The following is a 27666-nucleotide window of genomic DNA, read 5'->3' as shown; positions in this document are numbered from 1 at the left end:
TAGACCCGGTCCCACCTGGGACGGTCATCCTCAGGTCCCCAGGCTGTGCCTGTGCCTCCACCTACCTCACTAGCCCATGCAGGCGGTCTCTCTTGGAAGACAGAGGCAACCTCTGTCCCTGAGCCTGTCCCAGAGTCAGGAGCCCAGGGACCCCAAATCAGCCGCACCGTGCTTCCCCAAGGACCGAGCGTCTTACAATTCAAAGGGCAGATACGCCCCAAAGTCAGCAGGAATTTGTGAGCTCCTGTTACTGCGAAGTCCTTTTGTCCCATGGAAGCTGGTGAATTTCAGGCACAGCTGGATCCAGGAGTTCAGACACCAAGGCAGGACCTCATCTTCCACCTGGATGTCGAAAGAAGGGGTCCTGGGCCTTTGAGCCGCGTGCAGCGCCGCGGACAGGGCCACAAGGACTCCCCTGTGTCGTCGCTCTCTCCAGCAGCACGACCACCGCCGCCATGCCTGCCACCAACCAGGGCTGGCCCGAGGACTTCGGCTTCCGGCTGGGAGGCTCCGGCCCCTGCTTCGTCCTGGAGGTGGCCGAAGGGAGCAGCGCGCACGCCGGGGGACTGCGGCCCGGGGACCAGATCCTGGAGGTGGAGGGGCTGGCCGTGGGCGGCCTGAGCCGCGAGCGCCTGGTGCGCCTGGCCCGGCGCTGCCCGCGCGTGCCGCCCAGCCTCGGCGTGCTCCCGGGCCCCGACGACGGCGCCGGCCCGGGACCCGGTTCCGGCTCCGCGCCCCCGACCACAGCCCTAAGGCCTTCGCGCCCGGGCCGTGGCCTGTGCCTGGGCCGCGAGCTGCTGCGCCTGGGGGGTCGCAAGCGCCCCGACGCCGTGCACCGAGAACGACGGCGCAAGGCCCAGGAATTCAGCCGCAAGGTAGGGGCGGAGCTTGGCTCGTGGGGGCGGGGCTGTGCAGACCGCGTCTCGGAGGACCTAGAGCGGGCCTGGAACTTGAGGCTCGCACAGCCTGGGGAAGAGGACTCTGCTAGGGTCAGATTTAGCAGAAATAAAATGACGCTCACGCTGCAAGGCCCTGTACCTTGATGTGGGGGTTGCTTTTCTTTTACAGTTGGTACAGGTAGGCAGTAAAGTGCTGTAAGTGTACAGCTGAATAAATTTTATGTGAATACACCCTGGTAACCACCACGCTGACGAAAATATAGACTAAGAGATGTAGGATGTAGAGTGATCTCTCCAGCCCCGAAGGTTCCTATGCACCTTTTTCCTTGTCCCTCCCCCCTGTCAAGAGACAGCTGCTGTTCTGACTTGCATCATTGTAGGTGATTTTGCATCTGTGAACTTCACATAAATGGAATTACGCAGGACATACTCTTCGGTGCAGGGCTTCTTGTGCTCAACACTGTATCTGTGACTTTCATCCATGTGTGTGGCAGTTATCCATTCCTTCTATTGCCATGGAAGGCGCCTTAGCGCACCTGGGCTGCTATAACAAAATGCCAGGGACCAGGCGGCTCCTCAGCAACAGGAGCCTACTTCTCCCAGTTCTGGAGGACGGCGGTCTGACTTCGGGGAGCCAACATGGCGGAGTGAGTTCCATCTTCCGGGTTGCGGCCTTCAGCTTGTGTCCTCCCATGATGGACTGCGCTAGGGAGCTCTCTGGGGTCTCTTTCACGAGGGTGCTAATCCCACTCATGAAGGCCCCACCCTCAGGACCCAATCGCTTCCTAAAGGCCCCACCTCCCAATACCATCACATTGGACATTAGGTTTCAACATATGAGCTTTGGGGGAGGGACACAAACATTCAGACTCTAGCAACTGGTAACGTCTGCTGTGATCCCAGAGGACCTGCTATAGAGCCAAAGGCCTGTCCCAGAGCCCATCGAATCCCTGGGAAGTCAGAAGGGGACATGACCAGAGCCTCCAGAAGGGCAGGGAGGTCAGGCAGATAAGCCAGGGAGCAGGGCCTGGGTGGCCACCAGCAGAGGGTGGAATCTGACCAGCTGCCCAGGCCAGCTGCTGTGTGCTGTAGGAAGGGGCGCAGGAAGAATGGGTTCCACTGAGAGCTCACCAAGCCCCTCTAAAGGCTGAGAACAAACCCCCCAAAAATTCTGCCCCCAGAAGATCAGGGCATCGGCGGAGCCCCCATTGGTTTTCAACACTCGGCCGCCAGGTTCTCACCAGCGCCCGCCCTGCCCCAGTTTTTCCTCCTTGAAGACTCTGCTATTTAACAGAGGACCCATCTGTGTCCCGTGATGGCATCTCATGCTTCGATGTAGGTTGCAGAGCATCCAGATAATAGCTGACACCAAAACCGTGCTGTGGCACAGGCCCCAGGAGGGAGGAACTATTTTTTCCTTTCTTACATAAAGCGTCTTTCCAGCGAGCCATGTTCTCCTTTGACTCAAGGCTGCAGCGGACTTTGATTTCAAAACCACGAACGTTCCTCAGCACGGTGGGCGTACGAGGGGGTGCAGGGTGCTACAGCCGCCCTACTCACCGGGGGTCACTGAGGCCGGCAGGGGGACTGCAGGAAATGCAACGTGAGGATGGCCGGCCACTCACAGCCCTTCGGTTTGGTGCCATACGCTTCCACCGGATGCCTCCTGTGTGCCAGGCCCTGGGCTTGGGGCTGGGCAGGAGCAAGGACTCAGGTCTGCGTCTCGGGCTGTCCTAACCGGAGGAGGAGACAGCCGGTAACCCAGACTTGTGGCGTGCGTGTGCTAGGACTCACGCGTGCCAGGATGTGGCCACTGACTGAGGCCCTGGAACGCCCTGCCTCTATGGTGTTGCCCCCCTAGAAAGCCTTCCTTCATCCCCTCGTGCCACCAAGTAGGAAGCAGCTGGGTATACAGTCCTGAAATCCAGGAGCAAGCTCTGGGTGAAATCAGGCTGTGGAGTCGCCAGGTGGGGTCCGTGGGGTCCTATCAGGGAGCTGCAGGCGGGGTGCCCTGCGGTGGGAGGGGCAGCTGTGCGGTAGGAGCAGCTGTCAACAGCGCTGGGCCAAAACAGCGAGAAGATGATTGGGTCGTGGGGACCGGGGGACTTTATTAACAATCAATTATAGGTTGGGAGAGACTTGAGCATTTATATGAGATGAAGGGGAGGAGGCAGGAGGGCCGCTCAGGTCTGCGCATTTAGCGGTTGTTGATGATGGGCCGTGACACACACAGGACAGGCAGGGGGCCTGCTCTCTGCAGTCGCCATTCCTGTGGGCAAAGCGATGAGGAGGAAGTGGACGCATCGCAGAATAAGCGATTGCAGGTCATGACCAAAGAAGTGAAGAAACAAACCGGGGGAAATAAGACAGTGACGGCGGCACCAGGGCAGGGTGGTCCGGAAGGCTCCCCGAGGAGTTCTTTTCGGCTCTTCATCCGCTCGCGAGGGGAGGGGGGCGGGGGAGGACACGGCGTGTGTTCGGTCTGGAGGCGGGTGGAAGGGGAGAAGGACCCGATGACCCTGGTTGTGGCTGAAGTTGCACCCGCAGGCCCCTGAGAGAGGCGCTGCCCCGGCCTCCCCGCCTCCCGCCTCCGCCCCCGGGTCCGTTCAGGTGTCTGGGTATGTTTCCGTTGCACAAACACATGTGTAATCACATATCATGAAAAGGCAAGGCTGTGTGTTCTATCTGATAATCTGCTTTCTTCACTTGCCTGTGTATCGCACTCTTGCCTGTCCACTCGAACAACTTCACTGAGCTGGAATGCACTTACTATACATCTGGCTCATGGAAACTGTACGAGTCCGTGGTTTTCAGTGTATTCAGGAGGTGAGCCACCATCACCACAGTGAATTTTAAGACATTTTAATCGACCCAAAAAGAAACCCTGCACCCCGACAGCAGCTTCCTCATGGCCGAATAGCGCCGCCTGGCACAAAACCTAAAGCACCATCAATTGTAAGATGTGCCGTTGTTTTATTTTCTGCCAAGGGTGAAAAATCCCTGCCAATAAACCCGTGACACCTGCATCTTTATCGCTTTCTGGTCGCTTAATTTAGTAGTTGTTGAAAGAGGACTTTTATTTGGACAAATGTCTTAGCAGCAATGCACATAACTCAGTGGATGTAATAATATGAAGACCTACAGCCAAATTCATACGTGCACAGGAATGACAGTTCCCCACAGGAAATAGCCACAGAGATGTTAAAACATGAAAAAACTGACGTCCAAAATTACAGAGTATGGAGCGAAACTGGCCACAGAGCAATGAACATCAACTCCGGCAACTTGGGCAGGAGGGCAACTGTGGGAGGGACAGCTCACTGACTCAGTGCCGGAGGCCTGGGCTCCGAGCCAAGAAAAGATCGGCAACCTGGAGCACAGCAGTCCTAGCGTCCTTCAGGAAGAGTCTGCTCAGGGCGTCCTCCGGGGGGGGGGGGGCTCTGCCGCGGCCCTGAGCAAGCTCTGCTGCCCCCGCGTTCCTGCACCATTCCTTCAGGAGCCAAAGCCCTGGGCAAGAGCTTCCTCATGGCCGACGCTACAACGTAACTGCTGGGGTCTTGCCTTTCACCAATCTGGGGTTTTCCTCCCTTCTTAGCTCAGCAGCCAAGAAACTACAAATATCTCTCAGATGTATGTCTACGTGCATGTTTCCATGGGCCGCACAGACTCCTCTGTGTGGATTGGCATCAGCTGGTTTGTACACAAAGACAAAGAAAACAAAAGCCCAGAGACAGCACGGGGGAGCCAAAATTCAGAGGGAAGCGTGCACTCCAGGGCTTTTATGTGGAGCGAGAATGCTCTCCGAGGTATCTAAGCAAACAGTGTAGTAGAAGGGAGTAGAGTAATAATAGTAACTAGCAATTATTGAGTGCCCTGCACACATTCGCGTGTAAGCTCTTGTATCGATTCCTTCGATCCTTACAATGTCCAGTAGAAGGGCTGTCCCTGGGCTTGAGCCCTGACCCCGTGACATCGGGCCCATCCCCTGTGCCTCCACCAGCCTCAGTTTCCTTCAGTTGAAAGAGGATCCTGGGCTGCTGAGGCTTCAGAGGGAGGGGTCTGGGTAGCAAGCTCGCAGCCGGGCTATGCTGTGGAGGTAAACTGAGGAAGAAAGGGAGGCCGAGGGGCGATTGATTCCCCACGTCCCGCCCTGTGCCTTTGTGATCAGTCACGGGACCCTTCCTCGCAGGTGGACGACATCCTCGCGGACCAGCCGATGGCCAAGGAGCAGGTGTTCGCGGCCCTGAAGCAGTTCGCGGCCGAGCAGCGTGTGGACGCGCTGGTGCGGGCGCTCACCCTGGCCCTGCCCCGCGAGGCCCGAGGGCCGCTCCTGGACAGCCTCAGGTACCCCAGGCTGGGCCGGGGCGCGCAGGCGGGGCGCCGCGCTCAGGGGCGCCCACTGCCATCCAGCTGCTGCTGCTGCGTGGCCCGCCCCTGGGCTGCACCCCGACGCCCTCAGCCCCAGAACACGGGTGGGCGGTGACCCTGAGGAGGGCGCCTGCTGGCTCTGCGGGAGGCCGGGGCACCCCTTGGGTTGAGAAGGGAAGGGCTGCAGACGGCCGGCCTGGGGCGGCCCTGAGGGGCCCGCCTTCCGATCTGCAGCCGTAGCTGCCCCGCTCCACCCCAAACCCCGAGCCCCAGAAATCCGCAGGACGCTCAGGCAGTCCTAGCTCTGTCCCCAGACAGAGCGGTGGCACCACGTGAGGTCCAGGGTTGTGCTGGGCAGCTCCGGCTCCCCGGTCCTACGGCGCGCGCTCTGTCCTTGGCGACGCCAGCGGAGAGTCCGGGTCCTCCCGGGACTCTGGAGGGATACGCTCCGGCCGACTCCCCCGGCGCTACTGCTGTTCCCATTTCACAGAGTCCGACTGAGGCACAGGGAGGTTAAGAGCCTGGCCCAGCGTCACACAGCAAGTGAGCGGCAGGCTCGGGAATGCGAACCGGGTCAGCCGTGCGCTTTCTGCTCTGCCGCTCAGCTTTGGACCCTCTAAGTTTATTCTTCAGAAAAACAAACAAACAAAAGTCTCCTGGTGCGTCCACAAGGGGAAGCCCCTCCCGGAGCCCCGTCCCCGCCTTCCCCACCGGAGGCCGCTGCCCTGCGCTGCCCCGCTCGGACCAGGCCGCCGGGCCTGAGCGCCGTCCCCAGCGCGGATCCCGCGGAGCTTCCCCTCCCCACCCCGCTCCCCGAGCCGCCGGCTGCTCCCCAGCCGCGCCCCTCCCCCTTCCCGGGCTCGGCCCGCCCCCTCCCCTCGCTGCCATTCACCCCGCGCCCGCCCCTCCCTCCGGGCCTGGCCAATGTCGGGGACGGGGTTGGCCACCCCCCCGCCCCAACACCGGGCGGGTGCAGCCTCTCGGCTCTGCAGCGGAGCGCACAAGGCCACCGAGAGCGGCCACCATGAGCTGCCTGGGGTGAGTGAGGGGCTGGGAAAATCCGGAAAGGAGACAAAAAAAGTTATTTCTGGAGCCGAATTTGCAGTGGAGATGCGGTGCTGGCGCCTGAGGGCCCCCCGGGAAGGTGATGCCAGATGGGCCGCCCCCACCCCGCCCCTCTCCACGCGGGCTGGGCCAGGGGCGAGGGCTGTCCCCCGGGAAGTTGGCACGTGCCTCAGGACCGCCAGCGGCCGCGCTCCGCCGGAGGCCCCCTCGCGCCGCCTCACCTCCCCTCGGTGCGGCCCCGGCTTCCGTCCCTGCCGCCGCCTCCGCCTCCGCCGGCGGGTCAGCCCGTCTGCCGCCCGGGGCAGCCCTCACGCCTGCCTTTCTCACCCGCAGCCGCCCCCGGGCCACCGGCCGCGCGTCGGGAAAAGGTGGGGTGGGGGAGGCGCCCCCTGGGCGCTCGCAGTTCAGAGCCCGGGAAGCGGGGAACCCCGGGCACGTGGGGATGCCCGTTCCCCGCAGCATCCCCGGGGCGCCGCTGGGGAGGATGAAACAGCAGCCTCTGTTGTCAGCGCGTGTCAAGTGCGGCAGGAAAATTGGGGAGGCTGCCGGAGGAGGGGGCGGCGCCCAGCTGGGCAACCCTGGCAGCGTGGCTTCAGCCCCCAATCCCCACCCCCACCCCCAGGCCATCGCCACGCAGCGCGTTCCCAAGGGAGCTCAGGGGCGCATGGGGGAGTCACCGTTATCTGTGACTCCCGGGCATGAGTGCCCGAGGAGGCAGCTCAGGGCTGGGTCTTCAGGGGCGCCCAGGGCAGGCTCCTCCGAGGAGGCAGCTGGGGCCAGCCCGCGGCTCAGACACTGACCGGTGGGTCTGGCAGTATGTCCTGTGGAGGTGGAAAGGCAGTTCACCAGGGCCAGGCATCTAGCCGCAGGGGGGAGCCTCCAGAGGGCCAAAGAGCAGTGCCCTACAGGCCGACCGGTACCGACACAGGGCGGCTGACAGAGCCTGCCTGTGCACCATCCTACCTGGCGGAGTGCCATGAGGCGCTGCGGGGTGGCCTTGGGGACCTCCCCTCCCCCATCAGCGAGAGGCTGAGCAGCAAAGGACCGTCCTGGAGGTGTGTGCAGGACTGCGTGTACCCACGTGCGCATCGGTGCTCAGCAGAGGCTGGGACCCTCCACAGGGCCGTCCCCATCGCCAAAACAGAAGGCCTGGGGAGAAGGGAGAGGGAGTGGGACCATCAGGCTGGCCCAGCACAGTAGCCACAAGCCACGTGTCACTATTTTAAATTAAATGTAATGAATATTAGATACAATTTTAACTTTGGCTTCCCAGTCTCCCCAGCCACAGTTTAAGCGCTCAATAGCCACCCGTGGCTAGTGGTGACCTAGAGACAGGGCAGAGTGCATGATCACACGGAGTCCTCTGGGCCGGCGCGGCCGCCCTGAGGGGACATTGGGGTCAGCGGCAGCCCTGCCAGGCAGTGCAGGGTCTCCTCTTCCTTCACCACGGCGCGGGTCCCATGGCTCAGAGCCTAATTTGGGTCTGTCCCCAAAGGGATCCCCGTTTGATGAAGTGACGGCTTTCTAATTAGGACAGGCCAGGCAGTGTGGAAAGTGTGGCGTGGTCGGCAGGGAACAGGAAGGCTAAGTCCGCTTTGGGGTCTGCGGGCGTTTCAGGAAACACAGAAGGGGGGGGGGCATGCTTGGGGGAGGGGCGCAGCGGAGGTGGCGGAAGATTTGGAATCCCCCTGACCTAGCCCGAACCGCACATCCACCCACTGGCTGTGCGACCTTGAGCAGTTCACTGACCTCTACGATTTATCTGTAAGAGGGGCTGGTGACACCTACCCGTCCCCAGAAGAGCTCCTGGTAGGAGATCATGTAAACGGACTCCGCCACCTGCAAACAGGAAAGAGATGGTTAATTTTATTGGGATGATATTGGTTCATCAAACTATATAGGTTCCAAGTGCATAATTCTATGATGCATCTTCTGTATAGTGCAGCAATTTTTCAACCCGTGTGCCGCAAGGATTTTTAAAACAAGCAATACCCGACTATTTAGTCAGGGCCCCTGACCCCTTTGCCTTTAGACTGTCAAATAAAAGAAAAAAGGCAACAGCCAGTGCAACAATAGCCATCCAGTGAGGATGAATCAAATGTATACCTATTTTTGTCAGATGGGCAAAAAATATATATTTTTGGTGTGCCACAGGATTTCCGTTTCTAGCTTGTGTGTGCCGTGGATGAAAAGGGTTGAAAATCACTGGTATAGGGCATCGTGTGTTTACCACCCAAGCAGAAAAGAGATTCGTTGAGAACCGGGGGGGTGGGGGGCAGTGAGGGGACACCGGTGCTCCCTTCGCCCGCTGTGCTGTAGCGAGCGCCGGGGACACCGCGGGACAAAGCTGCCGTGAGAAGTCTGCGGGGCTGTGCAGCGGGGCCGCGTAGGGCTCCCTTAGGGCGGCTTTCCCGGGACGGCCTCTTTCTCCGGGAACTGCTTTCTCAAGCAGGGCAGTCCCGAGCTTTTGGGCCCGACAGTCCTCTGTCGTGGGGGCCGTTCTGTAGGTGGTGAGATGCTTAGCAGCATCGCTGGCCTCTACCCACACATGCCAGCAGCACAGACCCCCTTCCCCTTGTCATTTTGTGGCAACCAAAACTGTCTCCAGACAGTGCCAAATGTCCCCTGGGGGGCAAAGTCATCCCCGGGTACAAGCCACTGCCCTACAGTCCTCCGTTCCCGGTGGCGTACTCTCGCTGGGGTGGGCGCTGCAGGGAGGGCCCACTGTTGCCCGGCCCCTGGCCGCCCCCGGCCACCTTGGGTCGTCTGCCCAGACGTGCCAGCTGCTGGCCCCTTGCAGTGTGCGCATGGCTGGCTGTGTCTGGACTTGAGCGGGGCATTTGCTCCGTGCTGGCCGCTCCTCAGCCCCCAGCAGGGGGACAGTGTGCGTACCTCGCGGGCAGGCCTGGCTCTGGATGCTGGGCCACTGCAGCTCTCAGAGATCACGCAGGGATGGCTCCATCGTGAGAGGACGATGGTGGCCCTGTGGGTGTCAGGGAGCAGGGCCCAGGGTGAGGGTTTCGGACAGGTCTCTGCCCAGCAGGGCTGAGGACAAGACTTGGGGAGGACACAGCTCTGGCTTCCTGTCCCTGTCCAGGGAGAAATGCGGCCTGAGCGGTCACTGCAGGGGGTGGCCTTGGGGGTCAGGAGCGTGGGGCTGAGGCGCGTTGGGCAGCAGGGCCCGGACCGAGTCCCGGGGACTGACGGTCAGGCGTGCAGCGCCCTCCCTGGGATGGCTGCAGGCGCCCTCAGGCAGGGCCATGTGAGCTGTTCCCCCCAATGACTGGGACAGAGGTGGCGCCCCCAGGGCTTCCTGCCTCTGCAGTGCCAGCCTGCCCGGGTGGTGACTGCCCCCAGGTGAGGAGACAGCCCGGCGCTGCGTCCTTGAGGAGCCCCTCCCTGGGGTGCCCTGGGCCGCTCCCCGGCAACCAGCAGCGCTTTCTCGCCTGCAGTCACGACTTGGCTCGGACCAGTGAGGAAGGACAATGCAGTGGGGTCCCTGGGGTCCCCTCCTGCTCTAACTTCCAGGGAGTGGCAGGCCCCGAGCCCTCTCCTGGCACCTCTCTCTCCTCCCTGGACCGCGCCTCGCCTCTGCTCTCCCAGTAGGATGGCCCAGCTCAGTGAGGTCCTCCACTCCCCCCACCCACGCCAGCGGGACGGCCCCCTCCTCACGAGTTCCTCTTGCTCACCAGGTCTCATACCGTCTCCTTCCTCTGCTCTAAGAATCTAGAAATGTGTCCCCTCACAATACCCTTCCCTGCCCCCCTCCCAGCATTGCCCCTTCCCTGCTGTGGCTAAACCTCTGGGGTCCCTCCAACCCCACCCCACCCCCGGAAACCCTTAGGCCCGCCCACGGCTCCCACTGGCGCCAGAGTGCAGGCTCTGCGGCTGACACCGGCATTCAAGGCCCCCTCTCTAGCCTCTTCTCGGGGGCAGCTTGCCCTGGATAGGCAGAGAGGGCCTGCTCTCGCTGACCTCAACTCCTGCTGAGCCCTTGAGGACCAGCGCAGTGGCCACCCCCTCCGGAAAGCCTTCCCGTGCTCTGCGAGAGACAGTCGGGACTTCCTCGGGACTGTCGGGTTCATTCTCCTGCAGCGCGCGTTGGGGACACACCACTGTGCGGGCCACCGGGCGCTGGCCGGCCTGAGATCGGAGGCGAGGCGCCCGGGAGGGACTAATGAAGGGGGGCAAGAGGAGGTGGCGTGGCAGCCTCGAACCGCCCCAGATCCCTGGCAGCTCGCTGAAGGGTCCCCCCGGAGGGGCGGGGCGGGGCGGGGCTACTGGAGAGGGGGCGGGCGCCCAGCCGAGGGCCGGGCTGCCCCGGGAGGGGCCCCGTGCGCTGGCCCGGCAGAGGCGCAAGGAGTCGCGGCGCCCTCGCTCAGCTCCCGGGCTGGGCTACCTACCCCCTGCCGTCTGCACCTGCTGCGCCGCTGTCGCCCGCTCCAGATGGGGAAGGACCAGGGCTTCTCCCGGCACTTTCGGTAGCTTCCCTACTGCGCCCCCCCCCCCCCACCGCCGCCGCCCCACGTCCCCAGGAACCGTGCGCTCTGGGTTCCAAGGACCCGACCCCGCCGGGCTGAGAGGGGGTGGGGCTGGGACACTGAAGGGCTTCTCTGCCCTCGATGGGCACCCGCCTTGCCTGGCTGGGTTCCGGGGGCTGGGGAGGGTGGACATAAACGGGAAGGGTACAAGGAGGCGAGTTCCCCGCGCTGCGTGGCGCTAAGGGTCGGGATGGGGCTAGGGAACTAACGGCTGGGATTGAAAAGCTCTTTCCTTCCTATGCCTGGGCTGGTCCTGGAAACTGGGCAGAGATCAAAGTCAGGGAATGTCGTGGAGAGAGGGGACCCTAGGGCAGGCCTGGGAGGAACCCGGAGGTGGATTTAGACCGGACCCCTCCCCCCACCTCCACAGATAGAACAGAACTGACCCTGAGCACCGCTCATGGTGTGGCTCAGCCCAAGGACACCAGTCAGGGAACGGGCCACCCAGCCTCCCCCGACCTATGCACTTGCTGATTCACCCTGGTTCCCACCTGGGGGCAGGCAGGGCCTTTCCTAGTAGCCCCTGGAGCGTAGAGCTGGGACCTGTCGTCTGGCCCCTGCCCAGGCTGGACCCGGGCGGACGCCTGCTGGAGTCGGGGGCCAGAGCCCGAGGTGTGCGGTGGACAGTGTCCTCCTTGTCCTCTCTTCTTTGTCTGAGCGCGAGGCATGTGGTGGGTGCAGGGGGCCGTGGGAATGCGCAGGCCAGGCAGATGGGGGTGTCAGGCTCCAGAGACCTTGAGTGACCATCTGGGGAAGGAGGCTGAGGCTCCAGGTTTTGGGGGGTTGCGGCGAGGAGCAAGGGCGAGCAGCAGACCAGGCAAGGACGCTCCTGGCAGAGCCGAGCAGGCCGTTTGTCCTGTGCCCCTGGTCTCCTGGGACATCCAGGAGTAGAGCTCACTCACTGTGTGTGGCGGGGGTCCGGGGGGGTCCTGGTGCACCCCTCCCGCCCAGCAGGCAGCTATTCTGCCTACCTGGCCTTACTAGTCTATCTGCAGAGGTCTAGGGAACGGAGTGGGGGCCACGGGACAACCCCGGAGGGGCTGTGTATCAGTCGGCTGCAAGGCCACCGATACCCTCCCCCCCCCCATTCCCTTGGTACCAGCTCCTGGTACAGAACAACGGAAGGGAACCGGGGGTGCAGCCAGGGAGGCCTTGCTAACAGCCAGGTCTTCGGGGGCCCTTGGCAGAGCCCCTCTGCGGTGCTGAGGCCCAGAGGCCGGGCTTCTGCCACAGCTGTGCCAACTCCGGAAAGTTCCGGACCCTCAGCATTCTCTGCTGTGGACCGAGGAGTCCCCCTGGGTGTTAGCTGCTCCCATCACTCAGTTGTGTGGCCGGACCACCGGTGGACCCCTGTTTACTGAGCCACTGAGTCCCTCCCGGGGGCAGAGCCTGGCTGGTCACCCTGGCTCCAAGCTGAGCTACAGGCCCAGCCCTCTCGTAGAGGAGACCCATGGTCACCAAGGGACCATGCCGGAGTGTGGGCCCTCCCACAGGCGACAATGAGAGCGACACCCTGCTTCTCACCAACTCCGAAGGTTTCTCTGAGAGCAGGAACGAACCCCAGTGCCTTGAGCTGTGAAGCCCAGGCCTGGCTGGCCCAGATCGCACAGCCAGATAGCAGGCGCGGCCACGGGGCGGGGGGGGGGGGGGAGTGGGGTGCCGGCCGCTGAGTCTCCCGCCACCCTGAGGAGGAGAGGAAGAGCCGAGGGTCGCGTCTGCCAGGAGGCGCCTTTGGGCCGCGGTTTGCAGTGATCGGGGCAGGGTCTGAGGGCGCGCCCCGACTCAGATGGCTTCCCCGGCAGGATCTTCATCCCCAAGAAGCACCGGGCGCGCTTCGACGAAGTGGTATCGCAGGGTCTGCTGGGCAAGCTGTGCCGCGCCCGGCGGGCGCAGAGCGCCCAGCGGCTGCGCCGGAGCCGCAGCGAGGAGCGGCCGGAGCGCCTCCTGGTGTCCACGCGCGCCAGCGCCGCTCCGCGCCGCCCGGACGAACCACCCCCGCACAAGGCCCCTTCGCTTCTGGGCTGCCACGCTGGCCCCGGGGGCGCGCGCAGGTATCCGGAGCCGGGGCGTGCGCTGCGGGCTGCCTCCTCATCCGTGGATGGGCTTGGGATGGAGACGGGACAGAGGGCACGGGGGCGAGGCAAGGGCACGGGTGGAGGTGGGTGGCTGGTGGGGATGGTAAGGGGAAGAGGACGTCAACATTCCCCGCGCCTCCCAGCCCCTTCTCCCCAGGGAGGGGCACACTGCCCGCCCCCCATGCCGCGCCTTCTCTCTCCCCAGGACAGTCCGCATCTACAAGGGCAACAAGAGCTTTGGCTTCACACTGCGCGGCCACGGGCCTGTCTGGATCGAGTCTGTCCTGCCTGGTGAGGCATGGCGGGGGGGGGGGGGGGGGGGCGGGGGGGCGGGGGGGGTTGTCCAGGACGGGGTGAAGGACCCCCGGAGGCCGCTGCTCGGCACCTCCCCCCAAACCTCATGTAGCCTGTGTCCTTTGAGCGTCCCAGAGCAGCATGTCCAAATCATCCATCTGCTGGAGTTGGGCCAACACCATCCAAGTTCAGGGCCACCCCTGAGCCAGGTGAACCAAGCGCTCCATCCAGACCTTCCCTGTGTCCACAGGGAGGGCGGGGGCACTTCCTGGGACAGGCGACGAGAACCGCGCTGGTGTCCGCCCAGGCTGCACCCCCAAAGGATGCCCTGCGTGGAGCGCCACAGTCGCTGTGGACTGGGCATTTGCCAAGTAGGCCCGACCCAGGGAGGCGGCAGGGCTGCTGGGCCTCTGCCAGCGACCCAGACCCTCCGTCTGGACTCCCTCCCCCTCCCACTCAGCCCGCTCCTTCTCACCCCTGGACGGTGGCCCCCTGAAGAAGGCAGAGCAGAAACTCCTCCTCCTCTGCGCCCCCCCAGCCGGCGCAGGGTGGGGGTGGGAAGAAGAAACTCCTGTCCCACTGAGGCAGCTCATTCCAGTGTGGAAGGTCCCCAGAGGCCAGAAACATCTCCTGGCGCTGATTGAGCTCTCCCTGTAACCACCCACTGGGCTGGGTCACCTGCTCTGTCCTGCACCCATTCACCCTCCCCCGCACCTATGCATGGTGCTCTTAGTGACACGTCCCTGTCAGGGTACCGACTGAGGCTGAGTCCTTTGGACCCCTGCGCCTCACACCTCCAGGCGCGATGTGCGCGACGGGCACCTTCCGCTCCCCGGGAAAGTGCCTCCGTGCCTTCGCGTCACTGTCCCAGCCCTTGGACAATCCCCAGATCTAACCCTGATGAGTGACGTGTTCTGGGTCTCCTCGGATCTGTGTACCACTAAGTTGTTGACATTCCATTGTTTGGAAAAGGCCCAAGGCGGCTCTCGAGGGAGCTCCTTCCAGAAATTATTAATCTCTCCTCTTTGAATGTGTCTCTTCCAACCATGCCACCACCACCACTGCCACCTCCCTGCCTCTCCCACGCACGTAGCCAGAGACACTTGGTGTAGGGCCATGTTAAAAACCAGGTGTCCCGGTCTGCCCAGCCCAGCCCCCAGGCTGGTAACCCCATGCCCTCCGAGGCGGAGGGAGCCACTGGGAAATGTGGGCAAGGGCCTTTGCTGTGGTTTCCGTGGGAACAACTGGGCACGGCCAGGTGAACAGGCTTAGGGCTGGCGAGTGTGCACAATTTCGGGGGCTCAGGGACACAGGGTTGTCCCTAGTTGTCTGGTTCCCGGCCCCGGGTGACAAGGGCGAGTGCTCCGTGGCTCAGAGCGTGAGAGCCCGTCGAGAAGGCGGCCAGCGGGCGTGGGGCCAGGATCGGAGGGCTTGCATGCCCAGGGCCCCCTGCAGACCCGTCCCTCGCTCTGTCCCTGGGAGGGCCAGGCTGTCCGCCCAGTGTCGGCAAGGCCCCAGGCGTCAAAGCCTAAGAAACACTGCCCTCTGGACCTTCTTGTTTCAGCTCCTCTCCGACAGCGCGGGCTGCCCAGCGGCCCGGCTGCCCCCCGCGCCCCGACCTGGCTCGGGACCACCCCCTGGCCAGAGCCCCGGAGAGCAGAGGCGCTGGTTCTCCTGGGGCCCCGCCGGCCTGACTTTGGCTCTCCTGTGCTATCGTCCCCGGCCCCATTTCCCGCCCCGCTGACCCGCGCCCCTCTCTTCTTGCCCCCCAGGGAGCCCGGCAGACAGTGCTTCCCTCAGGTCCGGCGACCGGATCCTCTTCCTCAATGGACTGGATATGAGGTCAGAGGCCACTGGGGACGCCAGAGCTTGGTGGTGAACTGTCCCCCAAGCCTGCTGCCTCCTGGGACCTCTAGGCCTTGGTCCCCATGTCTGAGAAGTTGGTCCCCAGGGTTTGTCCCTCGTCCTGTGGGAACTCTTGAGTCTATTCTCCCACCCTGGCCAGGACGTCAGTTCGGCTTCTCAGCCAGAAAACACCCCAGCTCCACACAGGGGACACTGGGGAGCCCGGCCTGGGGGTGACATGGGTGCAAGCCCTTCTGTGCCCAGAGGTGTCCAGTGGAGCTTCTCCTGTGAAGATGAGTGGGCGGGAGGGGCCGCGCCCTGCCCCGGCGCTGGCCCAGCTGGGGACTTGCTGTGCAGCTGCTGTGGGCAGGACCGGGAGGTCCGGCGGGTGGCCCTGGGCTGAGCTCATCCCTGCCAGGCCCTCCTGGGCCATCTCTGCTCAGCAGGAACTGCTCCCACGACAAGGTGGTGTCCATGCTGCAGGGCAGCGGCGCGATGCCCACGCTGGTGGTAGAGGAGGGGCCCGTCCCATTCGCCAGCGGTGAGACCCCCACTGCCACAGGGACCGCAAGGGGCCCCTCCGCTCTTCCCCCAAGCCCGCAGCTCCCTCCCCAGGCGGCGCTGTGGGACCCAGCGGGACACCTCAGGGCCCCGCCTGGCCTCCCTCCATCCCCCTCCCCCTCCCAGGCCTCAGGGCTCCGGCTGCAGAGGAGCCTCCCAATGCAGAGGCGGCCGCACCCCAGCTCAGGATGACCCCCGGCCGCCGCTCCTGGCCTGGGCTCCCCGCGTCACCTGCGCCTCTCCTGCCTGTGACCCTGCAGACTCTGATTCTCTGGATTCCCCCAACCCGTCCTCGGCGCTCACCTCGCTGCAGTGGGTGGCGGAGATCCTGCCGTCGAGCATCCGCGTGCAGGGGAGGACCTTCAGCCAGCAGCTGGAGCACCTGCTCACGCCTCCCGAGCGCTACGGCGTCTGCCGGGCCCTGGAGAGCTTCTTCCAGCACAGGTGGCCAGGCCAGAGGGGGGCGGGCGCCTGCCCCGCGTGGGCCCCAAACCCTGCCCAGACTCACCGCCCAGGTCCCCCTGCCTGAGCCCTGTCACCCACCCCTGCTTCTCCTGGGGGAGGCTCAAAGGAAGCAGCAGCTGGTACTGGGGCCCCCAGGCGGGGGCAGATGGGCTGCCCCAGAACACACCTGCCTCTGACACCTCCCAGCCACGTGGCCTGGGCAGGTCGAGGCCTTATCTGTAAAGTGAAGCAGACAGTGATCATCTGCAGCCGTGAGAGTGGGGCCCTCACAGGGACGGTACTTCCAGTGTCAGCAGGGCCCCGAGGTGCCACACGCCTGCGGGCACTCGCCACCGGCCACATGCCCTGCCGCTTGGTTTGGTGTCTTTCTTTTTGTACCTCCGGGGCAGCAGCCTGCGTTGGTCACACTCTTCAGCTGGAGGGTCACTGTCATGGTGCAGGCCAAGCTCCTCGCTTGTTCACCCTTTTTCTTTTTTTGTTGGAAGAATTTTATCGAGACATAGTTGATATGCCATACGATTCGTCCATTTGAATGTGAATTCAATGCACTGGTTTTTAGTACGTGCACAGCTATCGCCACACTCCATTTTAGAATATTTCATCGCCTCCGAAAGAACGCCGCACCCCTTCGCCATGGCCCCGCCCCCCGCACCTCTTTTCTGCTCTTCCCCACCTTAAGGAACCATCCATCCACTGTCTGTCTCTACTTTTCCGGTTCTGGACATTTCACATGAACAGAATTGTACACTCTGTGGACTTTTGTGTCTACTTCTTTCACTTAGAATGCTTTCAGCTCTCATCCCATTCATGACATCTCCTTCATTCCTTTATGGCCTAATGCTCCGCCGTAAGGACAGGACATGTTTGGTCGGTCCCGCCGTCAGTCGATGGACCTTCGGGGGCTTCCACCTTCCATTCCCTTTGGTCCCAGTCCCTCCCCGCCAAGTCTGAGGAGTCTAATGGGTGCCCTTTGTCTGAAGATGTTCTTGGAAAGTGGGCGTTGCTGTTCTGTGTGATATATTTTTATGTTTCATCATCATTGTGCTATATTCTGCATCCTATGCCTGGCCCTTTTATTTTATTTTATTTTATTTTTACCAAGTATTCTGTGTTTGTCACTGCCTCTAGCTCAAAAAATACTTTTCTGCATTCTCTACTATTAAGTTTATAATTTTATCTTTCACGTCTTGGTCTTTTATCCAACCGGAGTTCATCTTTCTGCATGGCATTATATGAGAATCCAGTTTTTGGGTTTTGTTGTTTTTTTTTTAATACAACGCAAAGGTCAGCAAACTATTTCTATGAAGGGCTGGATAGTAGACACTTTAGGCTTTCGGGGCCATACCATCTCTATTGAAACTATTCAACTCTGCTGTCGTCGCTTGAAAACAGCCATAGACAATATATACACACACAGGCATGCCGCCCTTACCGAAGCAGGTGGCAGGCCAGATTTTGGCCCCTGGGCCATGTCCCGCTGATCACTGACACAGTCTCTCAGCCTTCCCAGCACGCTCCGCCGGCTTCCGTCTCCTCCACAGCTCTGTGTGGTAGATGTCACTTTTTATCCCCATCTTACAGATGGGGAAACAGATGAGGCACAGAGACGTTAAGTAGCTTGAGAAAGGTCTCTTGGCTGGTAAGTGGCAGAGGTGGGATTTGGGTCTGGGCAGCCCGTCCCCAGAGCCTGCCTTCCTGCCCCCCTCCCGCCCTGTCTTGGCAGTGGGAAGCGGGGCAGGGCCTGAGCCCGACGTCTGTGACCTGGAAGTGCCCCCCATATCCATCCCCACCCCACTCCACTCCCGAAGGCGCGCCCCTGAGAGGACTTCTGCCCCTGCCCCTCCCCCAGGAACATCGACACCCTCATCGTCGACGTCTACCCTGTGCTGGACACGCCCGCCAAGCAGGTGCTTTGGCAGTTCGTCTACCAGCTGCTGACTTACGAGGAGCAGGAGCTCTGCCAGGAGAAAATCGCCTGCTTCCTGGGCTACACAGCCATGGCAGGTGAGCGGCCCCGCGCCCGGCCTACCCGCGGGTGAAGGGCCAGCCGCCTGTTCTCTCCCGCCGGGTACCATATCCGACCTGGCCCCTCCCTCACACGGAAGTGCGCATGTGCCATGCAGATGCGTGCCCAACACAGCCAGCCGGCCCCACGCCTGGCCCCTCAGAGGCGCCTTCCCCGCTTTAAGGAGCAAATGCAGCATAACCTTAGACACCCCCCAACCGCCTGGGGTCTCAGGTTCCTCACCCAGAAAACAGGGGGACCTCGGTGGCTGTGCTTTGTACCCCAGGAAGTGTGGCACAGATTGAGAAGATCGTGTGGCTGCTGTTTGCAGACTTGGATCATGAGTGTGTAGCCAGGTCGCACCTGGCTAGACAGACAAGCACAAGGGCCTGCCAGGCCTTCTCGTTGCTGCCACCTGTCACAGTGCCTTGTGCCCATGGAACCACATGCTTCATTGTTCAGGTCACAGAAGTTGAAACCCTGTGGACTTGTTCTGGGTGCTCTGCACCTGCTGGTCACTCCTTGCAGATCCACGTGCGGGCCCTTGTGTGCCCACTATTCCTAGTCCCACAGTTAGTAGGGGGAGTGTCCAGGGATTTAGCAAGAAATTCTGGGTACAGGTATCTCACACCTCTGCCTCTACCTGGAGCCTCCCTTTCCACCCCGCAAGTCCCTCCGGGAAGCTGTGACCGGGTGTCGAACTGTGGATCATGGGGCCCTAGCCTCCTGTCATGCGGAGGGGCCCTGTGGGGGGGGCAGTGGCCACCGCCCCCAGCCCCCATGCTCAGCCTCGCACCACCCGCGTGCTCCTGTTCCTGGCACCCATTTCTCACCCCGGGCCTGCCCTCGACAGCTGTCCTAGAGCCAAGTAGGCCAGGGTCACAGGTTGGCACAGCTGGCCGCCGCCCTCCGCCTCCCTGTGTTCGGTGGCTCCTTGTCTGGCTGACAGGCAAGGGCCCATCTCCTGTGCGTGTCCCACAGCAGAGCCGGAGCCATCATTGGACCTGGAGCCGGAGCCGGAGCCGGAGCCGGAGCCAGTGCCCGAGCTCCAGCGGCGGAGCTCCCTGAGGGCCTCCTCCATGTGCCGCCGCAGCCTGCGGTCCCAGGGCCTGGAGACCAGCCTCAGCTGCGGTGAGGCCCGGGCCGAAAGGCAGGAGAGGGTGCAAGGGTGCAACCAGGGCTCAGTTTTCCCATGTGCAAAACGAGAATGCCCAGAAACAGGTGGGGCGGCGGCCCCCCGGGGCTCCAGGGCTAGCAGGTTCTTTCTCTCTGGCCCCCAGCCGCTTCTGGGCTGGTGCCTGAGCGCCAGAGCACGAAGCAGTCCTCGGACCCCTCGCAGCTGACTCTGCCCTCCCTGATTCCCCTGCAGGTCCCAGCGACTGCCCCGAGATGCCCCTTCCTCTGATCCCGGGCGAGCGCCAGGCGGGCGATGGCACTTCCCTCCCTGAAACTCCCAACCCCAAGATGGTGAGACCACTCCGCCCTCCTGGTGGTGTCAGCAGGGGGCTGCAGGGGATCCCTGCTGCCCAAGCCAGCCAGGCCTGGCCTCTGGGGCGCGCGAGGGCTGCACAGGGAAGGTGAGGGCGGCCGGACTCCCGCCTCCTTCCTCTTCCTGCAGATGTCAGCCGTCTACGCGGAGCTGGAGTCTAGACTGAGCAGCAGCTTCAAAGGGAAGATGGGGACCACGTCCAGATCCCGTGCCTCCCCGCCCACACCCAGTCCCACAGGCACAGCAGGTAGGGGCTCAGCCAGCCCTGCTCCCGAGCCTCCGTCCCCCCGGGCGCCTGGCTGGGTGCTGTCCCCTCTTTGCTCCACAGCCGTGGGGATGAGTCCTGGCGAATCCCAGCAGCCTTCATGGCGCGGGACGCTCCAGGTCAGGGTTGTCCTTGTCCCTCCATGTCCCCTCTGGCCCTCACCCCTGCTGTGGATCTAGAAAAGCAGAGGGCAGCCCGCAGAGGTGTCCCCAAGCTGGTACGTGGCTGTTGGATAAACCGCAGTGCATGGTGCCTTGCTCTGTGACTGGCACAGCCAGAAAGCTGTTGCTCGCAGGATGCACATGGTGACTCTGCCAGGCTCAGAAGGCAGGACCCTGGGCGATGCTCCTGGGAGCCCAGGGCCTGCTGGGTGTGAGAGGAGCCTCGTGCCCTGGCGCTGAGGCCTGTAGAAGGCTCCTTGGCCCTTTGAGTTGTGCCCAGCGCATCCCAAGCAGGACCCCTGGTTTCCTTCCAAGAAGATCCGGAGCCTGGGCTGAGCGGCACCCCCACCCCTAATCTGTGACCACCCTTGGGGAAGAGTAGGGAGAGTGGGGTCACCCAGGTCTTCCCCGCACTGTGTCCAGAGAGGGAAAAGAGGGGGCCCAAGGACACAGAGCCAACCGACCGCGGGCCCCTCCCCTCCAGCCTGCGCCTGGAACCCAGGTGCTGACTGGAGCGGGGTCCTCACCTGTGCTCCCTCGCCCCAGGGCCCAGGACTCTGTCCAGCATCTCCTGGCCCAGCGAGCGGCTCCTGCCCTCTCCCTGCTACTACCCACTGTGCCCGGGGGGCCCGGCCTCGCCCAGCAGCTCCGAATCCCACCCCTACGCCAGCCTGGACAGCAGCAGGGCGCCCTCCCCACAGCCAGGCCCCGGGCCCGTCCACTCCGACAGCCCCCCCAGCCCGGACCTCGCCCGCCAGCCCAGCCGCAGGAAGCTCTTCACCTTCTCCCGGCCTGTGCGAAGCCGGGACGCCGACACCGACCGTTTCCTGGATGCCCTGAGCCAGCAGCTGCGCCCCCGGGTCCCCATCGGGGATGACTTCCTGAGCCCGGAGAATGACTATGAGGAGGTGAGCAAGCAGGCACTTGTGGGCGGCGGGGAGCAGTCGGTGTGGGGGTCTTGACGGGGAGCTGTGCCCCGGAGCTCCGGCCGGAGGCCTGCTGCCCTGGGGACCTGTCCCAGGCCACCTCTCTCCCTGGCTGGAGCTGTCGCACCCTCTCACTTGAGCTCTGACACCCCTCGCTCAAGGCTGCCCCGTACGCCCTGTCTCAGGTCACCCCATTCCTCGCCCTGTACCCCATACTGTCAGGCCACACCCCCCACAACCTCGGGCTGACAGACCAGGCTACCCTGTCCTTGTCCAGGCTTTTCCGCTTTCCCTCACCTCGCCCCCTGCCCTACTGTCCCTGCGCCCAGCCTGGTCCTCCCCTCACCTTGTTCTGTTCCCACCAGATGAGCTTCCACGATGACGACCAGGGCAGCTTTGTCACCAATGAGCGGAGCAGCGCTAGTGAGTGCATCAGCAGCAGCGAGGAAGGCAGCTCCCTGACCTACTCCTCCATCTCTGACCACATCCCCCCGCCCCCACTGAGCCCCCCGCCGCCGCCGCCCTTGCCCTTCCATGACCCCAAGCCCAGCTCCCGCGCCACTGACGGTCCCCGGGGCCCCGCTCAGACACTGGCCAAGCCCCTCACCCAGCTGAGCCACGCAGTCCCTCCACCGCCCCCGCCGCCCCCCCCACCGCCTGTGCCCTGTGCGCCCCCCATGCTGTCCCGGGGCCTGGGTCACCGCCGCAGCGAGACCAGCCACATGAGCGTCAAGCGCCTGCGCTGGGAGCAGGTGGAGAACTCGGAAGGCACCATCTGGGGTCAGGTAGGTGACCTGGGGCCAGGGAGCCCCGCACCAGGGGAGGGTGGCCTGGGCAGCAGCACCGAGAACAAGACCCTGTCCAGCTCCTAGCCCCTCCCTGGCACTTCCCTGGTTCAGTTCCCCCGGCGTCAGGAAGCTGGGCCAGCTCTGGTGAGCTCACTCCCCGCGAAGGACATCTCCAAACAGGGCCGGACTCTCGGCCACCTCGAAGCCCCCTTGGTGGCTCCAGCCCCTTGGCAGCCCCCTGCCCCCAGCCCCAGCACAGCTGTGGCTTCTGCGTAGATGGTGCTCCAAGTGTGAGCGTTACCGACCACCAGAGCGGCCGGCTCGTGGCCTGGCAGCACAGCGTGCGTGGCTCAGCTTCTCCCGCAGCCTCCTGCCCCTGGGTTCACCCCAGCGCTTTAAGGGGCTCCCCCTCTGGGGCTGGCCGGCCAGCTGCCGGGGCTGCCCTCACTCTGAGCCCGCCCCCCCGCAGCTCGGGGAAGACTCTGACTATGACAAGCTGAGCGACATGGTGAAATACCTCGACCTGGAGCTCCACTTCGGCACCCAGAAACCTGCTAGTGAGTGGCCTGAGGCCTCGGGGGCCCCCGCACCAGGGTCTCTGTGGCAGCAGTGCCCTGCCTGCTGTGGCAGCCCAAACTCAGAGCCCCCAGGTCCGCACTGACTTAATTCGCTTACTGTGTCCCTGAGTTAGCTTCTCCCAGCCTCCGTTTTCCCATCTCAAGACCAGGAGGCCGACAGCTGGTCTTTACTGCGCGCTTACGAGATGCCAGGCACCCTCCACCCTGCTTTCAAAGCTAATCCTGTGGCACTGATGACTTCCGAGGAGAAAGCAGACAGGCTAGGTGATCCGCTCGGTCACACAGCCAGAGTAGGGTGGACGAGGGGCACCCACAGACACCCCCTCCAGTCCTCTCCCCGTGGCCCTCTGGGCGTCTCCCTATCGTTGTTGGTGGGGCTCCAGGAATCCAGGGATACTGTGTGTGCTAAGTGGTCCTGGCATGGAAGAGAGAGGCCCTTGTCCCTCCAGGAAGTGTCTGCCAGGACCAGAGGTGGCTGGTTCCCCTAACACAGCCAGCTCAGTCCCACCGGCTCAGGGGATAGAGGATGGGGGGAGGGCCGCGCAGCACGCATGCCGTGTGTGTTAGACTGGGCGGGAGAATCCATGCGTGGGGACCGTGGACACGTGGAGCTGATCCATGAAGGCCATGGTCACGGGGCATCTGGGCTATCGGGTGGCCACACCCCTGCGGCGCCCTCCCACGCAGCCGCAGCCCAGTCTCCCCTCAATAAACCATCGCTGTCCCTTCCAGAGCCAGTGCCGGGGCCCGAGCCCTTCAGGAAGAAGGAGGTGGTGGAGATCCTGTCCCACAAGAAGGCCTACAACACCTGTGAGGGGCCAGGGAGTCCCAGGGGTTGTGGGGGGCAGGCGGCGGCCCTCCCTGGGTCGCAGAGCCGCGGATCCGCCCCTTGGATGACAGAGATTAGGCTGTAAGGTCCCCCAAACACACACATACCCACCGCCCAGCCGGGCGAAGGCCCCCTCTCAGCTCCCGCATCCAGCCTGATTTCATCGGGTAGGTGCCGGCCTTGGCTACACCCCCGTAGGCCTCGCCCCTGTTGGGGCCCCCGTTCTGGCCCCGCAGCCCCAGACCCCCCATTCAGGTCTAGCTCTGTGCCCCCCCCCCCCCCGAGAACCCCGCTCTCGCTCTGTCCTCCGTCCCCCGGAGAAAGGACCCTCTGCGTCTCTTGGCCGGCTTCTGCCCCGCCGAGGTCCCGCCCCCAACCTCTAGGCTCCACCCAGTAAGCCTCTAGAGACCCCGCCCACTTTCCACCGGGGCCCCGCCCGGACTCACCTAGGCGGCCCCACCCGCAGCCATCCTGCTGGCGCACCTGAAGCTGAGCCCCGCGGAGCTGCGTCAGGTGCTCATGAGCATGGAGCCCGGGCGCCTGGAGCCCGCGCACCTGGCGCAGCTGCTGCTCTTCGCGCCCGACGCCGACGAGGAGCTGCGCTACCAGGCCTTCCGCGAGGCGCCCGGCCGCCTCAGCGAGCCCGACCAGTTCGTCCTGCAGGTGCGGCGGCCGGGACCCCCGCCCAGAGTCAGGGGCTGCTGCCCCGCGGCCTCGGCCGCCTCCATCCGGGCTCCCGCTCTGTCCGGGGGCCGCGTCGGTCCCACTCCACCTGCGGCCCCGTGCTCACACCTCTTGAGTCCCAGTTGACACGTTTACGGACCAAGTCCCACTAGGGGTCCAAAGCACAACAGATGGGGTGAAGGCGCCCCCTAGAGGTTGTGATTGTTTTTCCTAAGGGTCTCCCAGGCCCAGGCAGCCCGCTGACCCCCATCCCAGGCTGGATGGGGCAGTGGGTCTCTGGGCTGTCCTGACCGGATGGGTGAATCCTGGCCCTGCCTTCCTGGCAGATGCTATCCGTCCCCGAATACAAAACCCGCCTGCGCAGCCTCCACTTCCAGGCCACCCTGCAGGAGAAGACAGAAGAGATCCGGGGCAGCCTGGAGTGCTTGCGCCAGGCCTCCGTGGAGCTCAAGAACAGCCGGAAGCTGGCCAAGATCCTGGAGGTCAGGGCGCACCCCATCCCTGGACACTCTACCTGCCCCTCTGCTCCCTGGGGGCTTCCAACCTGATGGACCGGGGGCGAGGGGCGGGGCGAGCGGCTGCCTGCACACCTTCCTCTCCACAGTTTGTGCTGGCCATGGGCAACTATCTCAACGACGGACAGCCCAAAACCAACAAGACCACAGGCTTCAAGATCAACTTCCTCACGGAGGTGAGGAGCTAGCCCTGCTCTGCCAGCGGGGCTGGGAAGGCCAGGTCTCACCAGATCATGGCAGAGCGGAGGCGGGCACGTCGTGGCCAAGCAGGGCCCTTCTCCAGGGGGAAGAGCTGGCTGCCCGCAGGTCGGACAGGGCCTGCAGCATAGTTTGGTGGGCGTGAGGGGAGGTGTTCCTCCAAGCCAAGCCTCGGGACCTGGACTTAGGGAGTAGTGGAGAGCAGGGAGGAAGAGCTCCAGGAGGAAAGGGAAAGCCCACCTGGGGGTAGGTCCTGTACCCTCAGCAGCACCCGCGCTGTCAGCTCAGGGTCAGCAAAAGGAACTGCTCAAAGGCCCAACCTTCCCCCAGCGTTTCCTGGGCTTTCCCCCCGTCTGCAAGAGGAAGAAAAACTCCATTTGCAGATATAAATGGTTTAGAATGTCTGAGGCTCAGATGGGCCGCTGACGCTTCCACAAGAAAACCACAAGAGGGAAGATCTGTGAGTGATGCTCCCCATCTTGTCGGAGTCAGGAAATCTTGGGTTATATTGGCCGACGTGGACAGAAAAACCTAGGACCCCTCTGGCTGGGTGCCGCAGGCCTAGTTCCTGGGGGTCTCCAAGATTTGGGCCAGTGAACCTCCAAACTCCTAGAGAGGCCTGTGGCGTCCCCGCAGGCCAGGCCTCCGAGGAGGAAGCACTAGCAATCGGTTTATGGGCTTTGGAGTTAGTGAGCGTCGAGGGTGGGAGTTGAAGCCGCAGCCTGGGAGAAGCAGGGCTGAGGGTCCCTGGTGCTGTGTGGCCAGGAGTCTGATGGGGTCCGTGAGGCGTAGGTATGTTGGGGATCATTTGCAGCTGAACTCCACCAAGACGGTGGATGGGAAGTCCACCTTCCTGCACATCCTTGCCAAATCGCTGAGCCAGCACTTCCCTGAGCTCCTGGGCTTTGCTCAGGACCTGCCTACGGTGCCCCTGGCTGCCAAAGGTAGGCTGGGTGGGTGGGCGGGCGGGCAGAGGCATTGCCGTCCTGGGCTGGGAGCGTGGCCCCATGAGGCTCTGCCCCCTTCCCTGCAGTGAACCAACGGGCCCTGACCAGTGACCTGGATGACCTCCACGGCACCATCAGTGAGATACAGGCTGCCTGCCAGAGCATGTCCCCCTCCAGCGAGGACAAGTTTGCCGTGGTCATGACGGTATCCTCTGAGCTGCCTGTCCCTGTGCCACGGGGGACCCTGGGGTGGTCAAGTAGAGCTGGCTATGGCTCCAGGGACCACTGCAGACCCTGTCTCCAGCAGGGGTCCTGGGCAGAGGCTGCTGTGAGTTCAGCGGTGCTGGAAGCAGGTCCGTCCTGCGTCATTTAGAATCCAAGCACTTATGCCCGGTCCGTGTGTAACTGGAGGGAGTTCTTCGACTGTCCTAGAGCCACTGCCTTGTCCCATCATCCTGGTTCCCAGGAGAGCCCGGACTAAAGTCACAAGATACAATAAGCGGCTTGTCAGGCCCTGGCCCTCCAGAAACGGTCGGGAGAGAGGAACATTCCCACTAAGCGCAGGCAGGGACGAGTGCCATAGAGAAGGAGAGAGAGTGTCAGGCCTGGAGAGGGACAAGGCACTACTCCAAGTGCATGGTTGGGGGTGAGGGGAGGTGGCACCTGAGCAGAGCCTGGAGGCGCAGACAGTTGCCCTGCAGAGAGGAGCAAGGGAGACACCCGCGGCTGGACTGCTTGCGGCAGGTCTCAGCAGGAGCCTCTGAACAGGGCGTGGTTCCCAGCTGAGCACTGCGTCTGCGCAGCTTGGCTGCTGTCTGGGGTCACTGGCTGGGAACCCGGGACACCCAGCAGGTCTGCAGTTTCCTGAGCAGAGGCCCATCAGTCATTCCTGGACATGGCGCAGCCCGTGCTGCGGGCGCTGGACGGGCTGCAACGAGAGGCCATGGAGGAGCTGGGCAAGGCGCTGGCCTTCTTCGGGGAGGACTCCAAAGCCACCACCTCTGAGGCCTTCTTCGGCATCTTCGCGGAGTTCATGAGCAAGTTCGAGGTGAGCCACGGCAGAAGGCTGGGAGGGCACCTCAGGGGAGGCCAGAAGAGGGGGGTCTTCTGTAAAGTGGGGGGTGGGAAAGCACCCCCAGTGAGTGGCACAGCCCCCCACGGTGGGGGGTGCCCCGGCTCTGGGTGGCGAGGTGAGGCAGGGCAGGTGTTGGTGGGAGGGCTCCTGGAACCACCGACCAAACCCTTCCCACCTGCTCCTCCCTCCCCAGCGGGCGCTCAGCGACCTGCAGGCCGGGGAGGGTGCGCGCAGCTCTGGGATGGCTTCGCCCCTGGCCTGGTGATGGAGGCCGCCCCACGACCCCTGCAGCCCAGGCACGGAGAGGAACGCCAGGGGCTGTGCCCAAGTGGGCGGCCTGCTGCCACCAAGGTTTGGGCCGTGCCTGCCCCTCCCACACCCCCTACCTGGGACCTCGGGCCGTTGTGGCCACTGAGCCCGTGTCTCCAGCTACCTCAGCTTTTGAACTTCGGCCACTGTGAAGGTGCGGGGTTCAGCAGGACCCCCATCTCCCGGGCGCGGGGCAGGAGAGGACGTCAACTCCCAGGGAATGTGAACCGCGTCTGCCCGTGGGCACTGGTGTGTTCACCCCGGGGGAACTGTCTACGGCTCCCACCCGGCTGCACCCCACATTGCCCTGACTTCGTGCTTGTTGCCCTGCCTGGCTCCCAGGCATGCCAGCGAGGGCAGCCAGCCCTCAGGACATAGGGGACTTAGGGAGGGGGAGGGGCGGCGACCAGCAGGTGAATTGAGACGTGGCCACGGCCCTGGGGTGGCGTCTGCTGTCTGATGCTTTATGGCGTGGCCAGAGCACACCAGGTTCTGAGGAAGGACATCCAAACCTCCTTTCTTGGCCCGCTCAGAGCAGGCCCCAGGGGACATGATCGTAGAGCAGAGACATCGAGGATCCTACACCCTGGAGAAAGAGGCAGAGGCCTCGGACAGGCCAGCCACCCCATGGTGCATTACAAGGCCTGGAGGTCCCTCACCTGGCCGGGGCCTCCCGGGCCAATCGGAGGAAGGCCGGCACAAAGGAAGGAGGGCCGCAGGCTGCGCCTGGCCTGGGTCTTGGAAGCTGAAGAAACTGCAATTGGCTGCTGCCCAGAAGGCGGCA

At 63.5% G+C, this 27666-nt stretch overlaps 1 protein-coding gene across 3 annotated transcripts; it reads left to right on the top strand.

Annotated features, from left to right (window-relative positions):
* Window positions 1–455: 455 nt before the first annotated feature.
* On the top strand, window positions 456–27666 carry GRID2IP (Grid2 interacting protein). 3 transcript variants are annotated; one of them, XM_054584604.1, is made up of 22 exons: window positions 456–875; window positions 5089–5243; window positions 12676–12924; window positions 13154–13239; window positions 15015–15084; window positions 15534–15628; window positions 15909–16092; window positions 17963–18117; window positions 19100–19249; window positions 19488–19585; window positions 19737–19854; window positions 20580–20941; window positions 21325–21744; window positions 22217–22304; window positions 23058–23135; window positions 23621–23817; window positions 24165–24320; window positions 24443–24529; window positions 25366–25495; window positions 25585–25703; window positions 26382–26546; window positions 26767–27666. In XM_054584604.1, exons 1-22 carry the CDS (start codon window positions 456–458, stop codon window positions 26836–26838), a joined length of 3654 nt encoding a protein of 1217 aa, XP_054440579.1. In that variant the 3' UTR covers window positions 26839–27666. The 3 variants fall into 3 exon arrangements, with proteins under 3 accessions (XP_054440579.1, XP_054441985.1, XP_054441250.1); XM_054586010.1 differs by lacking the exons at window positions 456–875; window positions 5089–5243 and adding an exon at window positions 10704–10813 and having other exon boundaries at window positions 19103–19249; XM_054585275.1 differs by lacking the exons at window positions 456–875; window positions 5089–5243 and adding an exon at window positions 10704–10813.

The sequence above is a fragment of the Pteronotus mesoamericanus genome, unplaced genomic scaffold, assembly GCF_021234165.1.
Source record: "Pteronotus mesoamericanus isolate MK-2021 breed Mesoamerican mustached bat unplaced genomic scaffold, CSHL_Meso_final contig_1, whole genome shotgun sequence".
Taxonomy (NCBI): Eukaryota; Metazoa; Chordata; class Mammalia; order Chiroptera; family Mormoopidae; genus Pteronotus; species Pteronotus mesoamericanus.
Note: the sequence above shows the minus strand (reverse complement) of the source record. Positions and strands in the feature narration are given on the sequence as shown.